We start from the raw sequence: 14,793 nt of genomic DNA, 5'->3' as shown, positions 1-14,793 counted from the left end.
TTCCACTATTTGACTTGAGAATAACTCTACACAACCTTCTCCTGCAGCTTCTCTACGAACAATGGGCTAGCTATGGAATATTTTACAAATACCAACCACTGGATCTCGTTAGGTAAGGACATGTGGTCAAGTAAATGACTGACTTAAATCTGGTATTCATTCATAATGTGTGAAGTGAGGTCTGATTACCTCCGATCAACACAGCTGAAGTCTTGAACATACACACAGAATGCCCTGACAGATTTGCCACCGTGCAGAATGCTCCTTCGAGCAAATGCATCAACTCTGGATTCACAGAAACACAGGTTGACACTCCTGAGGGAGCACTTATTCTTGGTTGCAACTGGTTCTACACAATAGATTCTCTGTCGGGTATCATTTAAAATGTTTATCCAATATCATTAATGTAAATTTGTATACATTTGGGACTTTAGAAGCATTGGTTTTGCATATGATAAAAGTTAAAGTATTTTCTTGTTAACACTTTTGTTTTTCAGTAACTGGTTTATGAATGTTGATTAAAGTACATTTTAACACCTATACTCTGTTTACAAAGCAGCTTTATTCACTGCTCTTGAAAAGCTAAGATTTGGTACCCAGGATATACTTGGAGAACGTAGGAAATGAGAGCAGAAGGCCTTACAGGTCCTTGAGTTACTCCTCCACTCAATAAGATTTCAGCTCCACTGATTATTGGCTTCAGCTCCACTTTCCTGCCTGATCAACATAAACCCTACGGGTTACATCTTGTTGTTTTTCCAGAGTACTCTTTGTTAATTAGATTTCCAGACTCCGATCTGTGGTTCAGCATTTATTCTTTCAGTCATCGTACCATGGGCAGGTTAAGTGATGCACTGTGCAGTCCATACTGGAAAAAGTACATCATTCAATGGAGCACGATATGTCCAAATAATAGACATGCCTAACAATACAGATCTTTGTTCAAAGTTTAACACTTGCAAGTAATATAAACACCTGCAGTTTTTAAAAAAATCTTTCCCACTATTAAGATATTCAATGACTCAACTAACACACTCCTTGGGAATAAAGAACTCCATCGAACTCTGAGCAAATTCATCTTCATCTTGATAATTTATCCTGAGCCTCTTCACCCTTTTTCTAGATTCCCACCAGAGAAATCACATGTCATCTCCCCAGTCAAGGTAACATTCAAAATGGAGAAAATTAAATCTTGTGATAACATAAAATTAAGTAACAAATGGCACGAGGAGGAAAATTCATCTGGTCTGAACCAAGCCAAATTGCAAAGTATGTCTGTTAGTTACAATTAACTTTCAATGCCTTGATTAGTCTGTCTTCCCCTTTTCACCCAGTGAGATTAACGTGAGATTTCACCCTTCGCCCTTTTTCAACTATGAAACCAAACCACATTCCCCATGCTGCCTTTGATGCAACCACCTTAAGCTCGGGCACTGGAAGTCTCAGGGTTTCAGATTAAGTTTGACTTTTGAGTATGGGAAGTAAATGAAGCGTGCAAGGAGCACCAGTGTGATTCTCTGGACCACCAGGGAAATTTTGTGTTTTTTAGACTGAGGGGCTGCAATGGGTTGGTAATTGTTTGTTGTAAAACGAAAGTCAAGATATCCTAATGATAACCATGGAAGGGGGAGCATTGCAAACTTCAATTCAAAGGCAATCAGTCATGGAGGGACTATTCAGTCCATCAATCCAGTTACCCAGTTCACTTCATTACCTAGAAACTCTAGTGGATGGTAAAGGATGCCAGAGGAAAGCAGCACATTGAATGTTTGCTGACATCTTCATGTGACCAGGAGGAGATGTGATGTGGGCAAGGTGAGCACTGAGAGATCGGCCATTGGAAGATGATGTGGTAAGGTGGAGGGATATTGGAACTGGTAGTTGGAAGATGGGGGATATAGAGATGGGCATTTGGAAGGTGGGTAATTGGGAGATGGGTAGGCAGAGGGCATGAGAGATCAGGAGGTGAGCAGAAGGAAGATCAGCAATTGGGGGAAGTGGGGACTGCTATTTTTGAGAGGAGAGTTGTCGGTGTGGCCCAGGTGAAGAGATGTCCATTGGAAGGAAGTATGTAATTCACTCACTTGCCCAATTAGGAGTGTTATTCCAGATTACCCAACAACTGATGGCGCAATGTACTCAAATCCTCCACGACGTCCCAAAAGGCGTGCTGCATAGAAAGTGATATCATCATCCATGTGCCTCAGGTAGGAAGATCACACTAGGGCACAAAGGTGACTACCGCCAGGAAGTGTCCAACACAATTTCAAGATTGATTCAAAATGATCCAAAAATGGTTGCTGTTTCATTTCTCTCTAGGGGAAAATATTTTTGGTTACACAACACTGGGTCAGAAAGAGCATTGTCTAATAGAATTTCCAGACACTAAGCTATTAATGCATTTAATTATATCGATGTCCAGAAAATTCCAGTGCACCTGAACCCCATCAACCCACCTTTATCCCTTGTTTGATGATATATTGCTATGTTTTCACTTTAACCCAGTGGATTCCAGATGTTACAGTCAGTGTATATTCCAAGGCTCAACCACAATTAAAATTGAATGGCAGAGCAGGCTCAAGGGGGACTTGTGGCTATTCTTATTTCGTATCTGTTTATGCTCTGGTATATGAAACGAATGCCAAGTTCAATCCACATTTAAGATGGAGTCTGGACTACATTTTCTTTAGCGATGATTGCTTGTGACCAAAATTTTGAAACTGACGGCCAATCATTTTTTTTAGGAAGTACTTTGGTGAGAAGATTGCATTTTATTTTGCCTGGCTTGGAGTGTACACACAAATGCTGATTCCAGCTTCCACTATAGGAGTCATAGTGTTCCTGTACGGATGTGCAACTGTTAACGAGAATATTCCCAGGTAAAGCTGGAACCATTTGTTTAAAGGACTGGTCGTTTATAACTCTTGCATGTAATTGATTTACTGGGATTTGCAACCTCCATCCATTAAGTTTTTGTTAAAATCTTCCTGAAGGGCTGTCAATATAAAATAAATAAACTACAATCCTTGAGACATCTAAAGCAAATACACAGTTGAAAAACTCCTTTCAGTGTTTTACCAAGTACTTCACATTAATGCCGGTCCTTGGTAAAAGTCTGAATTACAAGTCATACGAATGGATGATTTTTTTTTTCAGATGGCCCCTTCAAAGACCTACCAGAGGTATATGGGATCAAGGGCTCTACCATCTTTTGATAATTCTGCACAATGCTTGCCTGATCACTGACATTTATTTGTGAAATGAAAGAATTCCTAAAAGAACTCTAGCTTTACAACAAAGTCTACTATGGTTCAAATTCTTTGTGAAGCATTCTTGTGGCTGTTTCTTGCCTGGTGAATGGTAACTGAAAAGCAGAAAGCTGCAGATGCTGGAAATCTGAAGCTCAGACAAAATGCAGGAAATATTCAGTGTTTAAGCAGGTTCTGTGAAGAAAGAAACAGTTAATGCTTCAGGTCGATGGCTTTTCATCAGAAGCTTTGATAGATCAAAGGCCAAAATAATTAAAGAGAGGTTGGACAAACTTGGGTTGTTTTCTCTGGAGTGGCAGAGAACTGACAGAAGGCTATAAGCTTATGAGAGGCATTGATAGAGTAGACAGCCGGTATCTATCTCTCAGGGTAGAATGTCTAATACTAAAGGACATGCATTTAAGGTGAGAGGGAGAAGTTTCTTTACACAGAGTAGTGGGTGCCTGGCATAAACTGCCAGGGGTGGTGGTGGAGGCAAATATAATAGAGGCATTTAAGAGTCTCTTAGATGGGCACATGAATGTGCATAGAATGGAAGGATATGGACCTTGTGTAGGCAGAAGGGATTAGTTTAGTTAGGCAGTTAATTACTAGTTTGGCAGAACATCGTGGACCAAATGGTCTGTTCCTGTGCTGTACTGTTCTATGAATGTTAACTCTGTCTCTCTACCGATGTCCATTTTTGCATTTAACACTAATGTGGAACTGATTATGAAGTAGAGCAATGCATAGATTTTGGGGGATTACCTAATGTTTCCCTTATGTTCACTGTCCCTTCTGGTCCTAATGGAAGTAATGTGGAGTTATTTTTTAACATGAGACAGATGTAGATCAGAAAACCGCCCTTTAAAATAGTAAAAATATCAACCTGCTTCAGAGATATAACAGGAAAATTTGAAAGATTATACTCGAAATACTAATGTGAGTGGGAGCTGGAGAATAGTTATTTGCCCACTCTGATGCAGCTGTCCTGAGCTATTAGTTGCTGTTGCTTGGCTTTTTTTAAAAGGAGAAAAACGGGCTGGTCTGGTCGTGCACATCCCTGGAAGGAATCAGCAGCTCACTAAAGTGATTAGGAAAGTGTGAAAAATGTTCTTGGCTCAGGTGACATTGAGTGGGCATTCCCTGGATGATTTGAACCTGTTTCACAGTTCTCCTTTTGTTTACTAATGTTCCAATAGTAACCCCTCCTTTGAAGACACAAGAGACTGAAGATGCTCGAATCTGGAGTAACAGACAGTCTGCTGGAGGAACTACAGCAAGTGAGTAGCATCAGTGGGGGTAGGGGGACAGAAATTCCCTCCACCCCCCCCGCCCCCCAACACAGATTGTGCTCAACCCACTGGGTTCCTCCAGCAGATTGTTTAGAACATAGAACATTACAGCACAGTACAGGCCCTTCGGCCCACAATGTTGTGCCGACATTTTATCCTGCTCTCAGATCTATCTAACCCTTCCCTCCCACATAGCCCCCCGATTTGTCTATCATTCATATGTCTATCTAAGAGTCTCTTCGATGTCCCAAATGTTTGTAACCCCTCTTTTACCATTTACTCTTTTGGTTTTAAACAAGTGAAGATTCTTTGCAGAAGAGATTATATTTTTTGATCACCTCTAGTTTCTTTATATATTTCATTGTTTTTTTTATTATAACATTTGGTTGGATGGAGTGTTGTTACAATTTTCAATTTGAGATGTTGTAAAAAAAATAAGAGAATTATTCGTTGCAAGACACTTTAATTACACACTTGATGATCAGTATAGTAGCTGCAGTTAATATCAGAGTAACACAACATTCTGGTTTGAGTTTCTCAATAAGATGAGGGATAATCAATTACTCATTTTTAATTGTGCTCCATTCTGCATTGAGTGGAGTTTCTAGTCATCTTGCACTTTATAATTTTAAACCCAGATAAAAATTTATTGCATGAAATTTGAAACATGGGGACAAACCATTTGGGTCAACTGATGATGATTCATTGCCAGTAGTTGTTTATCAGAATCAGTGATGAATTGTGAATTACTGCAGATAGGAATGGAAAATCCAATGTCAAATGTATATTCTGGCCACTTAATAAAATGCAGCCCACCCAAAAAATATTTATAGAGAGTTTGTGTTTCTTTAAATACCCAATAAATATCCAAATTCCAGATGTCTCATTAAAATTATTTTCGGCTTATTGCTATGTTAGATTTTTTTCTTTGTACGGCCTTACTGCTTCAGTGACAAGTAGCTGAAACTCTTCATGATCTTAAAACAAGGGCCAAATTGTCAGCCTGGTCGACCTGGAGCCCTGGTGATGGTGACTCCATCCTCCCTCTAGGTCATAGTTTTGCTCTGGCAGTGTTCACTTGGGCTGATCGCTGGTGGGTAGAGGGGCTTCCAGGTTCATATGCCAAGCTAATTTTAAAATAGAAATCTATAACTGGACCACTAACTATTTTTGTACTGAACTGATTGGCAGAGGTCCCACTGCAGTCTCTTGGCAGGGTCAGCGGGAAGGCCAGTTGGGGAGCATCCTCTTTATTCCACTAGGAATGGGAGGGGCGGGAAGAATCTTCAGGCCCTACAAGCCCGGCTAGGCTGTGGTTATCCACTCCTCATGGTAGATTTGCACCTGCCCTCTCCAGCATACCAGGAAGCCACACCCTGTCTATTAACAGCCTGTCATACGCAGTAGTCTGCCCAGAGAGCTTGGCTTCTAACTACAGCCTGCCAGCTCAATGCAACTGAGGTATGGACCTAAAAATAGCCCAATGTTTGGCACCACTGTCAACCAGCTGGCACCACTCTAACCAGTTGGTTTCCTGGAGCTGATATCTGGGGTGTCCAGTCCACCCCACCCCTTGGTACATTCTGTCTATTGGGCCTCACGAACTACTTTTAAACACGATTGAATTTAAATCTTGTTTCTGACTCAACCTTGATGTATGTCTTTTTTTTTTGCTTTTCTCTCTCTCTTCCTCTCTCACCACAGCATGGAGATGTGTGACCACCGGGCAAATATCACCATGTGTCCGCTGTGTGACAAGACCTGCAGTTACTGGAAGCTGAGTAGTACCTGTGCCACTGCGCGAGCAAGTCATTTATTTGATAATCCTGCCACAGTTTTCTATTCCATTTTCATGGCGTTATGGGGTAAGGAATCTTTCTCAACCCAGTTTAAAATGGCTGTCAAAGGCTGCACTGATTGCCAGAAAATGGTGCTGATAAAATGCCCAATTTTCAAGTTGTTGCTATGGCTCACTTGCATTCCCACAGCTGTTGTATTAAAGGCATAACATAGCCAGATGCAAATGGAACTCATTGAAGGAACTTGTTAAGTTGATTTTAGATGTGTTTTATTTTTTAAAACCACCGCTTCTGTATACTGAAGAAATGTTGCAGGAGCCGGAATAAAATCAGTGTCAGGAGAATAATAAAACCAGGTTCAGATCATACAGTTCTTGGCGAACAGTTATATACAATGGAACAGTAGTTTGGTAAGTTATAAGCATTTATTTCAAGTTTGTATTTACCTGGTGTTTAAAGCTAAATAGTTTTCAGACTGTGGGAAACGGGTCAAGCAAGATCTCCACCTTAGGCAAAGACAGAGTACTGAGAACTTTGGCCTCTGGGTCCACACCAGCATCAAGCCACCTCTCGTCCTTCCTCTAACTCCGTCAGTATAACCTTTCATTGCCTTCTCCTCTCCATACTTCTTTAATCTTCCCATGAATTAATTATGTGGAATCATGGAAATTTACAGCAAAGGAGGAGGCCATTTGGCCTTTTGTGTCTATGCTTTGCCAAAAAACTCTTCCCAGCTCTGTCTGTAGCCCAGTAGGTTACATCATTCCCCAGTGCTCATCCAGGGAATTAATGCATTGTTACTACTTTTCTCAGCCAATTACTGTTGGTTTTTTTTGTTGAAACTCTGGGATAAGTTCCTCCTTAACTCCATTTGATTCTGTATTTGATCTTTGTATTCAACTCGTATTGTTTTCCTCCAGTTTTGTTCCTCTCATGAAATATCTGTCAATACTTTAATTTTCTCTTTCAGGTCAACTGTCAGGTTTTAAGTTTACAAGAGGAAGGAGACCCAGCATAATTATAAGTTCATAACTTTCAAATTCTGTAATCGTAGTAAATCTCATTTTCCAATGTTTCTCCTTGTATTTTATGGCAACCAAAACTCTATAGAGTGCTCCAAGGGTAGTTTAACTTAGCATTCAAGACCAGTTTACCAGTTTTCAGTTCTCTCCCTGTAGAAATATACCCAAGTGTACAGTGTGCCTTTGTTTCTGGTCTCGCTAACTGTACCACAATCTTCTAGCAATTTGCAAATTTGTACTCCAATCCTTTTTTTCTCCTGCAACCTGTTTAGATTCTTTTTCAAATAACGTGCAACGTCATTTTACTTTAAGCAATATGTAATAATCTTGCACTTGTCTTGGTGAACATTAATTTGCCTCTGTGTTCCCTTTCTGTATGTTTAATGGCCTGAAGGTTCATGAGTGGTTGCTGCTCTCCTACCACGTGGTCTGTGTTACCTGCAACAGTTCCAGCAGCAACTTGGTGCACAAGGTCAACTCTGACCTGATTGGCAGAACCATCCATCATCAGGGACTCCCACCATCCAGCTATGCCCTCTACTCATTGCTGCCACCAGGCAGGAGGTACAGGAGCCCGAAGACCCACACCTCAAGGTTCAACAACAGCTTCTTCCCCACTACCATCAGGTTCTTAAACTGACCTGAAAAACCCTAGTTCTACATCAAACTATATTTCCCTCAACTTTCACTAATGTTGTTATGTTTGTTTTTTATTTTGTTGTGTATAGTTTAATTTAAGTTTACGTAATTTATGTCTGTACTGTACTGTGCTGCTGCTGTAAAATGCTAATTTCCATGGCATTTGTATCCTGGGTATGTATGCCCATGACAACGAAATTGAATTTAACTAGTAAATGTCCCCCATTTCTGACACTTGGCGAAGCCACACTCTATGCTTAACTGGCTGCAGAGTGCACAGGAGATAGCACTGCTGCCTCGCTGCTCCAGGGACCCAGGTTCAATCCTAACTTTGGGTAGTGTCTGAGTTTGCATTGCCCCTGCCTGTGATTCTAGGTTTCAACTGGGTGCTCCGGTTTCCTTCCACATTCCCAAAGGTGTGCTGGGTTAGCTGGCTGTGGTAAATTACCCCTTGGGTCGTGTATGTGCCAAGAAAAATCCAAGGAGTTGATGGACGTGAGAGAGAACAAATTGCAAACTACAGGGAAATATGTGGAGGGGCAATTAAACCGGGATTACTCTAGGAGGTGACAGGGACCCAATGGGTCAAATAGCCACCTGTGTTTTAAGTTGGCAAGTGTACCAATCCCTAATGTTCACAAACGATCATTCCAGAATGATTAAATTCATTCTACATATAAAGTTAATAAATGTATTTAATCTTTTTAGTGTTAATTTAACTTGATTAATACAAGGAAAAAAATAAATGGCCTGAAACTTGCCCCCTTCCCTCAGTTGTTCTGTTCTATTGAAATGACTGGAGTTGCTGACCCCTGCAATAGGTTTAACCTGACATGGGACCGGTGCATGGATTTCCCAGTTTGAAGTTGGTGCTTTATTCCTGGATTCCATAAAATCCAAGGTCGAGCACGGTAGGAATGGTGATGGTGAGAACCTTTCCGGAACTTTTGGACATCTGCACTCATACACGCTTAAAGAAATTCCAAACTTCCTAACTGTTACATGGGGAGATGTGAGCAGTTTTATATCAGACTGGTAGCTCTTTCCAGGAAAGTCTAGGTGATTAAACTATGGACGTAATGCTTTGCCACCTCAGTGTTGACCACTCTTTCCCCAACAGAATCATAATCATTATCACTGACTTGTATGACATGGAATTTGTTGTTTTGCAGCAGCAGTATGGTGCAAAGACATAAAATTACTATAAATTAAAAAAATAAATAGTGCAAAAAGTGAGGAAATATGAGGTAGTGTTCATGGACCATTCAGAAATCCGGTGGCAGAGGGGAAGAAGCTGTTCCTGAATGATGAGTGTGGGTTTTCAGTACCTCCTCCCTGATGGTAGTAGCGAGAAGAGGGCATGTCCACAAACCCATCCATCCACTCATACAAATTCCCACTTTACCCACCTCTTGTACCCAGTTAAATTCAGTGTACTTGAAATCCCTCATGATTGATTTGATACCAATTTCAGATACTCTCAAATTCTTAGATCCATTTAATAGGTTTTAACATCTAGAGGTGGAAAAGATTTTGGATTTCTCAATCTGTAACACACCCAGTAAGTGATAATTTTGCCATTGTCCACATTGAGAGGTGATAAAAGCTGACTGACTTTCCACCAGAACTATCAGAGATCAATTGATTTATTAACCAATAAGCTTTGCTGCTTATCTTTCCACTTGTGAGATGCCATCTGTAGTTTTAATTACTTAAGCTGTAAATTTGGCTATTGTACATTATCACCTGGGTTAAGTATTCAGTGACAGCTCGAAACCTCTTGACCAAGTGCTGGTCACGGTAACTAGAGTTGAGAGAAAGAAGTCTTTTGCCACCTGGCATGCAAGGTACACGTTGTTTATTTAGTTTCAATCCATTGTCGTTACTTGGCGGTTTTCTGGCATCTGGTACAGTGGGTCAGGTGAATTTTCCAGTAAACTTTGATACTGAAGACTTGCCTCGACCAACTGAGGCCAAGAATTCTGAAGATTGAAGCCAATTGGAACCTGAATTTAATTTTTCAAATTTGCTTCCCTCTGCAAAACAAGCAGTGGAACCCAACAGCAAAAAAAAAGAAAGCTCTCATCTAAGGTTAGCCTTTTGATTTAATGCTAAAACAACCATAGAAAAGTTGCAATACAGGCAGAGAACAGTCAAGTTCAATGGGGAATTGATGCGCAAATCCAGCAAGTTCTTGCAGACAGTGAGTTTAAGAGCCATGTTGTTTTACAATGAGTTCTGGACAGTGCAGTGGAAACTGAACAGCAGTACTGGAAATCACCTGGATAATCATCGAGAGTCAAACACTTTCAATATTATTCTAATAATTACTCATAGAAAATGGAAGCTTAATCTTTCTTAAAATAAACCTTCTCGACTTGCTTGCACTTAATCCTGGAGAGCTGGGAATCCTTGTATTCTCAGTTTCATTCTATCCCTTCCCTCTAATCCTTCTGGAACCCTCCATAAATGTTCTCGTGGCACTTAAGGGGCAATCAGAAATGAGAGGTATTAAACACTCCTTCTGTCATCCACTGTGTCATGTCAGGTTCACTGTTGACCCCATTGTTCAGAGTTCCCAGATGCCCTATTACCCTTGCTGCTGTTATTTGCTTGAGCATTCAGTTTGTTACAGTGGGGGGGAAAAAAATTGAGCTGAAGGCGGCAAGAAAAACCCTAACTGCGTACGCTGTGAGATGCCCCAATTGAATGATTGGGGCATTGTGTTGAAAACTGCTGCTTGTCATTTTCAGATACTGAATGACTGATATCCAGTAATATTGAAGTCAGTATTAGGATCCTTTTACCTCTGAGTCTGAATTTTGCAAGGACTACATTTAGTTCCAAATGCATATTGAAATGAGTTATACACCATCAATCCTCCTCTTGACAACTGGAAAGTAATCACTGCCCTCAGCATTAATATTAAACCTTAGAGATGAGAGGCAATTGGATGAAGAAACAAAAATGAGTATGGAATGGAAAAAATGTACAGTGTTTCAAGCCCACTGCTTCTTTTGGTATTGGTTTATTATTGTCTCTTGTACCGAGGTACAGTGGAAAAACTTGTCCTGCATACCGATCGTACAGGTCAATTCATTAACCTATTGTGTAGATGGATCACATGTACATCAAAACGCACAGTGAAATGCATCTTTTGCGTAGAGTGTTCTGGGGGCAGCCCGCAAGTGTCGCCACGCTTCCGGCGCCAACATAGCATGCCCACAACTTCCTAACCCGTACGTCTTTGGAATGTGGGTACATGGTTTGTACGTGGTTTGGTACGTGGTTTGTACGTTCTCCCACGCAGACATGGGGAGAACGTACAAAGTCCTTACAGAGAGCGGGGGGAATTTGAACCCAGGTTGCTGGCGCTGTAATAACGTTATAACCGCTACGTTACCGTACCTGGCCTAGTTTAAGAAACACCAGCGTATTCCCCCAGAAGAAATTCATTTCTTGTAAATACTCCCTAATTCCCAAGGTAAACAAAAACATTTCCAGGATATTTATCCGTCCCCATACTGCCAGCGTTCCACCTTGGCACTCTGCCCTTCATGGATGGTATTGTACCTCCTTTCACTTTTCCCTACTAAAACTCATGACCCACACAGCACAGAATGAGTTGAATTTGGCCTGTTAGGTGCCTGTACAAAATGCTGTACGTTGATTGGTATTTTGTCTGATACCGCACTTTGAGGTGGCAACGGTCGACTCTTCAAATTTGGGTGACTTAGTACTCTGACCCCCAAATTCCATAGTTTTCAGTGAAAGTGGGGCATCTGCTATGGCACGTTTGTAGAAATGAAACTACATTGGTTTTATTGCCATAGTTTCTAAATAGCATCATTAATCAAACTATTGTAAAGGTGTGTAATGGCAAAAGTACACTATAAACCATCTCTGATTTTACTTGCATGTCCAAATGAACTGAATCATTTTGAAATTAAATTAATTTATAGGAAAACTTTCATTTATATATCATCCTTAATGGAGCAGCACAACAAAAGCAGTTTGTATTTTAGTTTTCAAAAAAGTGTTGATGGTTCTGTAGTGATGCAGAATGAAATATTTTAACAGTTGATGTATAACTGTGACTAGCTTGGATGGGCCTCTTGGTTGGCATGGACCAGTTGGGCCAAAGGGCCTGTTTCTGTGCTCTGTGACTCTATTTGAGCTGTCTAGTGCAAATCTATGAGATAAGTTGTAGGATATCTTTATTAGTCACATGTATATCGAGAAACACAGTGAAATACATCTCTTGTGTAGAGTGTTCTGGGGGCAGCCCACAAGTGTCGCCACGCTTCCGGTGCCAACATGGCATGCCCACAACTTCCTAACCCATACGTCTTTGGAATGTGGGAGGAAACCAGAGCACCCGGAGGAAACCCTCGCAGACACGGGGAGAATGTACAAACTCCTTACAGACAGTGGCCGGAATTGAATCCATGTCGCTGGCGCTGTAATAGCGTTACGCTAACTGCTATGCTACCGTGCCCACTCTCTAGGGAGGACACTTTTGAGATTTTATATATCTGTCTTCATCAACTTGGCTAAGTTTGGAGCATCATGCTATCACTGCCAGAAATGATGAGTAGTTATACCAGCACTAAATTAGCAGCCACTGAATGGGAATTTACCATGTTGTACATACCTGTTGGACTCTAGATGAATAGATGCTCCACTGCCTGTGTTATTATGTAGTTATAATAAAGAACTATGTAATTATAATAAAGAACTACAGTTCCCGGTAGACAATGCAAGGGGTCACACAGGGGAACAGGAAGTGGCTGTAAAAAGAGAGGGAAAGCCAGCCAGTCTGTTGTTGGTTAATAAAAATGTTCAGATGTTAAACCCATGCGAAGTTTGTCTCTTGATGAAGAACAAACATAAATATTGATGTTTCCTTTGTGGTCTCTAGAGCAAATGTGGAAAATGATTCTGGATTCCAAACCAGCACTGACCAGCTACCATCTTGTAAATGCTGTGTGGAGCTTGCACGTTCTCCCTGTGACTGTGTGCGGGTTTCCCCGGGTGCTGTGGTTTCCTCCCACATCCCAAAGGTGTGCAGGCTGGTAGGTTAATTGGACATGGCAAATGTCCTCAGTGTTTAGGTAGGTGGTAGAATCTGGGATTGGAGGGGCAGGGGGGCGGTGGGCAGTGAATGAGGGGAATATGGGGAGAATAAAATGGAATTAGTGTAAACAGGTGCTTGATAGTAAACACAAACCTGTTAGGCCAAAAAGGCCTGTTTCCGTGCTGTATCTCTTGATGAATCTGTGACCCTTAATTACACTTTTAATTTAAGTCGCCTACATGGCCAACTATATTATTATCATTGATGCATTAGCAAGATAATTTTATAAAGCAGAGTGAACAAATGCTTTTTTTGATTGTTGAACATTTGACATTTAAGTGAATGTATGTGTAAACCATCAGTACTTACACCTGAAATAGTATCACCACAGGGACACCTGTACCTCGGCAGGCACGCTAGTGTAGCGGTTAGTGTAATGCTATTACAGTGCCAGCGACCCAGGGTCAATTCCTGCTGCTGTCTGTAAGGAGTTTGCACGCTCTCCCCATGTCTGCGTGGGTTTCCTCCCACATTCCAAAGACATATGGGTTAGGAAGTTGTGGGCATGCTATATTGGCACTGGAAGTGTGGCAACACTTGCAGGCTTCCCCCAGAACACTCTATGCAAAAGATGCATTTCACTGTGTGTTTTGATGTACATGTTACTAATTAAGATATCTTATATTATCTTACCTAGTCTGCATTTTATATTGGTCAATGTTTTTCCAGACCAGGCTTTTGTTATCTCTAAGGTTTTGTTGCTGATGAGAATTGACTCGGTTTACCTGCTTTAGTTATGACCACAGTATAAAGTTTAAAATGACAGACAGCCTGAGGTCACCCCAACAAAAAGTGGCATGTTACCTGCATGTGAAGCATAAGAATATGAGAAATAGGAGCAGGAGGAGGCCATCTGACCTGTCGAGCCTGCTCCACCATTCAATAAGATCATGGCTGATCTGGCTGTGGACTCAAACCCACCTACCTGCCTTTTACCCATAACCCTTAATTCCCCAACTATGCAAAAATCTATCTATCTGTGTCTTAAATATATTTAATGAGGTAGCCTCTACTGCTTCCCTGGGCAGAGAATTCCCCAGATTCACTACCCTCTGGGAAAAGCAGTTTCTCCTCATCTCAGTCCTAAATCTACTTCCCCCACCCCAGGAATCTTGAGGCTATGTTCCCTAGTTCTTGTCTCACCTACCAGTGGAAACAACCTTCCTTCCTCTTATCTGTCCCTTTCATAATTCTGTTTCTATAAGATCCCCTCTCATTCTTCTGAATTCAAGCGAGTATAGTCCCAGGCGACTCAGTCTCTCCTCATAGGCTAACCCCCTTATCTCTGGAATCAACCTGGTGAACCTCCTCTGCACTGCCTCCAAAGCCAGTATATCTTTCCTCAAGTGAGGAGACCAGAACTGCACGCAGTACTCCAGGTGCGGCCTCACCAGTACCCTGTACAGTTGCAGCATAACCTCCCTGCTCTTATAACCTTCCTAGCAATTACAACCTTTCCCTCAGTTGACTGTCATTCAAAAATCAGAAGTATTTAAATTAAAATGTTGACCGTGGCTCTAGAATGGACAGTCAGTGCCCAGATGTAAGAGGACAGTATTGATTATGAAAACAGAAAACACTAGAAGCACTCAAGTCAGGCACATCTGCAGGAGGAGGAACAGAGTTGACGTTTCCATTCAAAGACGCTTCATC

At 41.3% G+C, this 14,793-nt stretch overlaps 1 protein-coding gene across 2 annotated transcripts in view; it reads left to right on the top strand.

Moving 5' to 3' along the window:
• ano1a (anoctamin 1, calcium activated chloride channel a) overlaps positions 1-14,793 on the top strand; it is a 224,268-nt gene that overhangs the window by 143,018 nt on the left and 66,457 nt on the right. For both annotated transcript variants that reach the window (XM_052029183.1, XM_052029182.1), the window contains 3 exons: positions 48-112; positions 2,745-2,879; positions 6,248-6,408. In XM_052029183.1, coding sequence (XP_051885143.1) covers positions 48-112; positions 2,745-2,879; positions 6,248-6,408 — 361 coding nt within the window. The remainder of the gene's footprint in view (positions 1-47; positions 113-2,744; positions 2,880-6,247; positions 6,409-14,793) is intronic.

The sequence above is a fragment of the Pristis pectinata genome, chromosome 14 (genome assembly GCF_009764475.1).
Source record: "Pristis pectinata isolate sPriPec2 chromosome 14, sPriPec2.1.pri, whole genome shotgun sequence".
NCBI lineage: Eukaryota > Metazoa > Chordata > Chondrichthyes > Rhinopristiformes > Pristidae > Pristis > Pristis pectinata.
The sequence above is the reverse complement of the archived record's forward strand: the minus strand, read 5'-3'. Positions and strand labels throughout refer to the sequence as shown.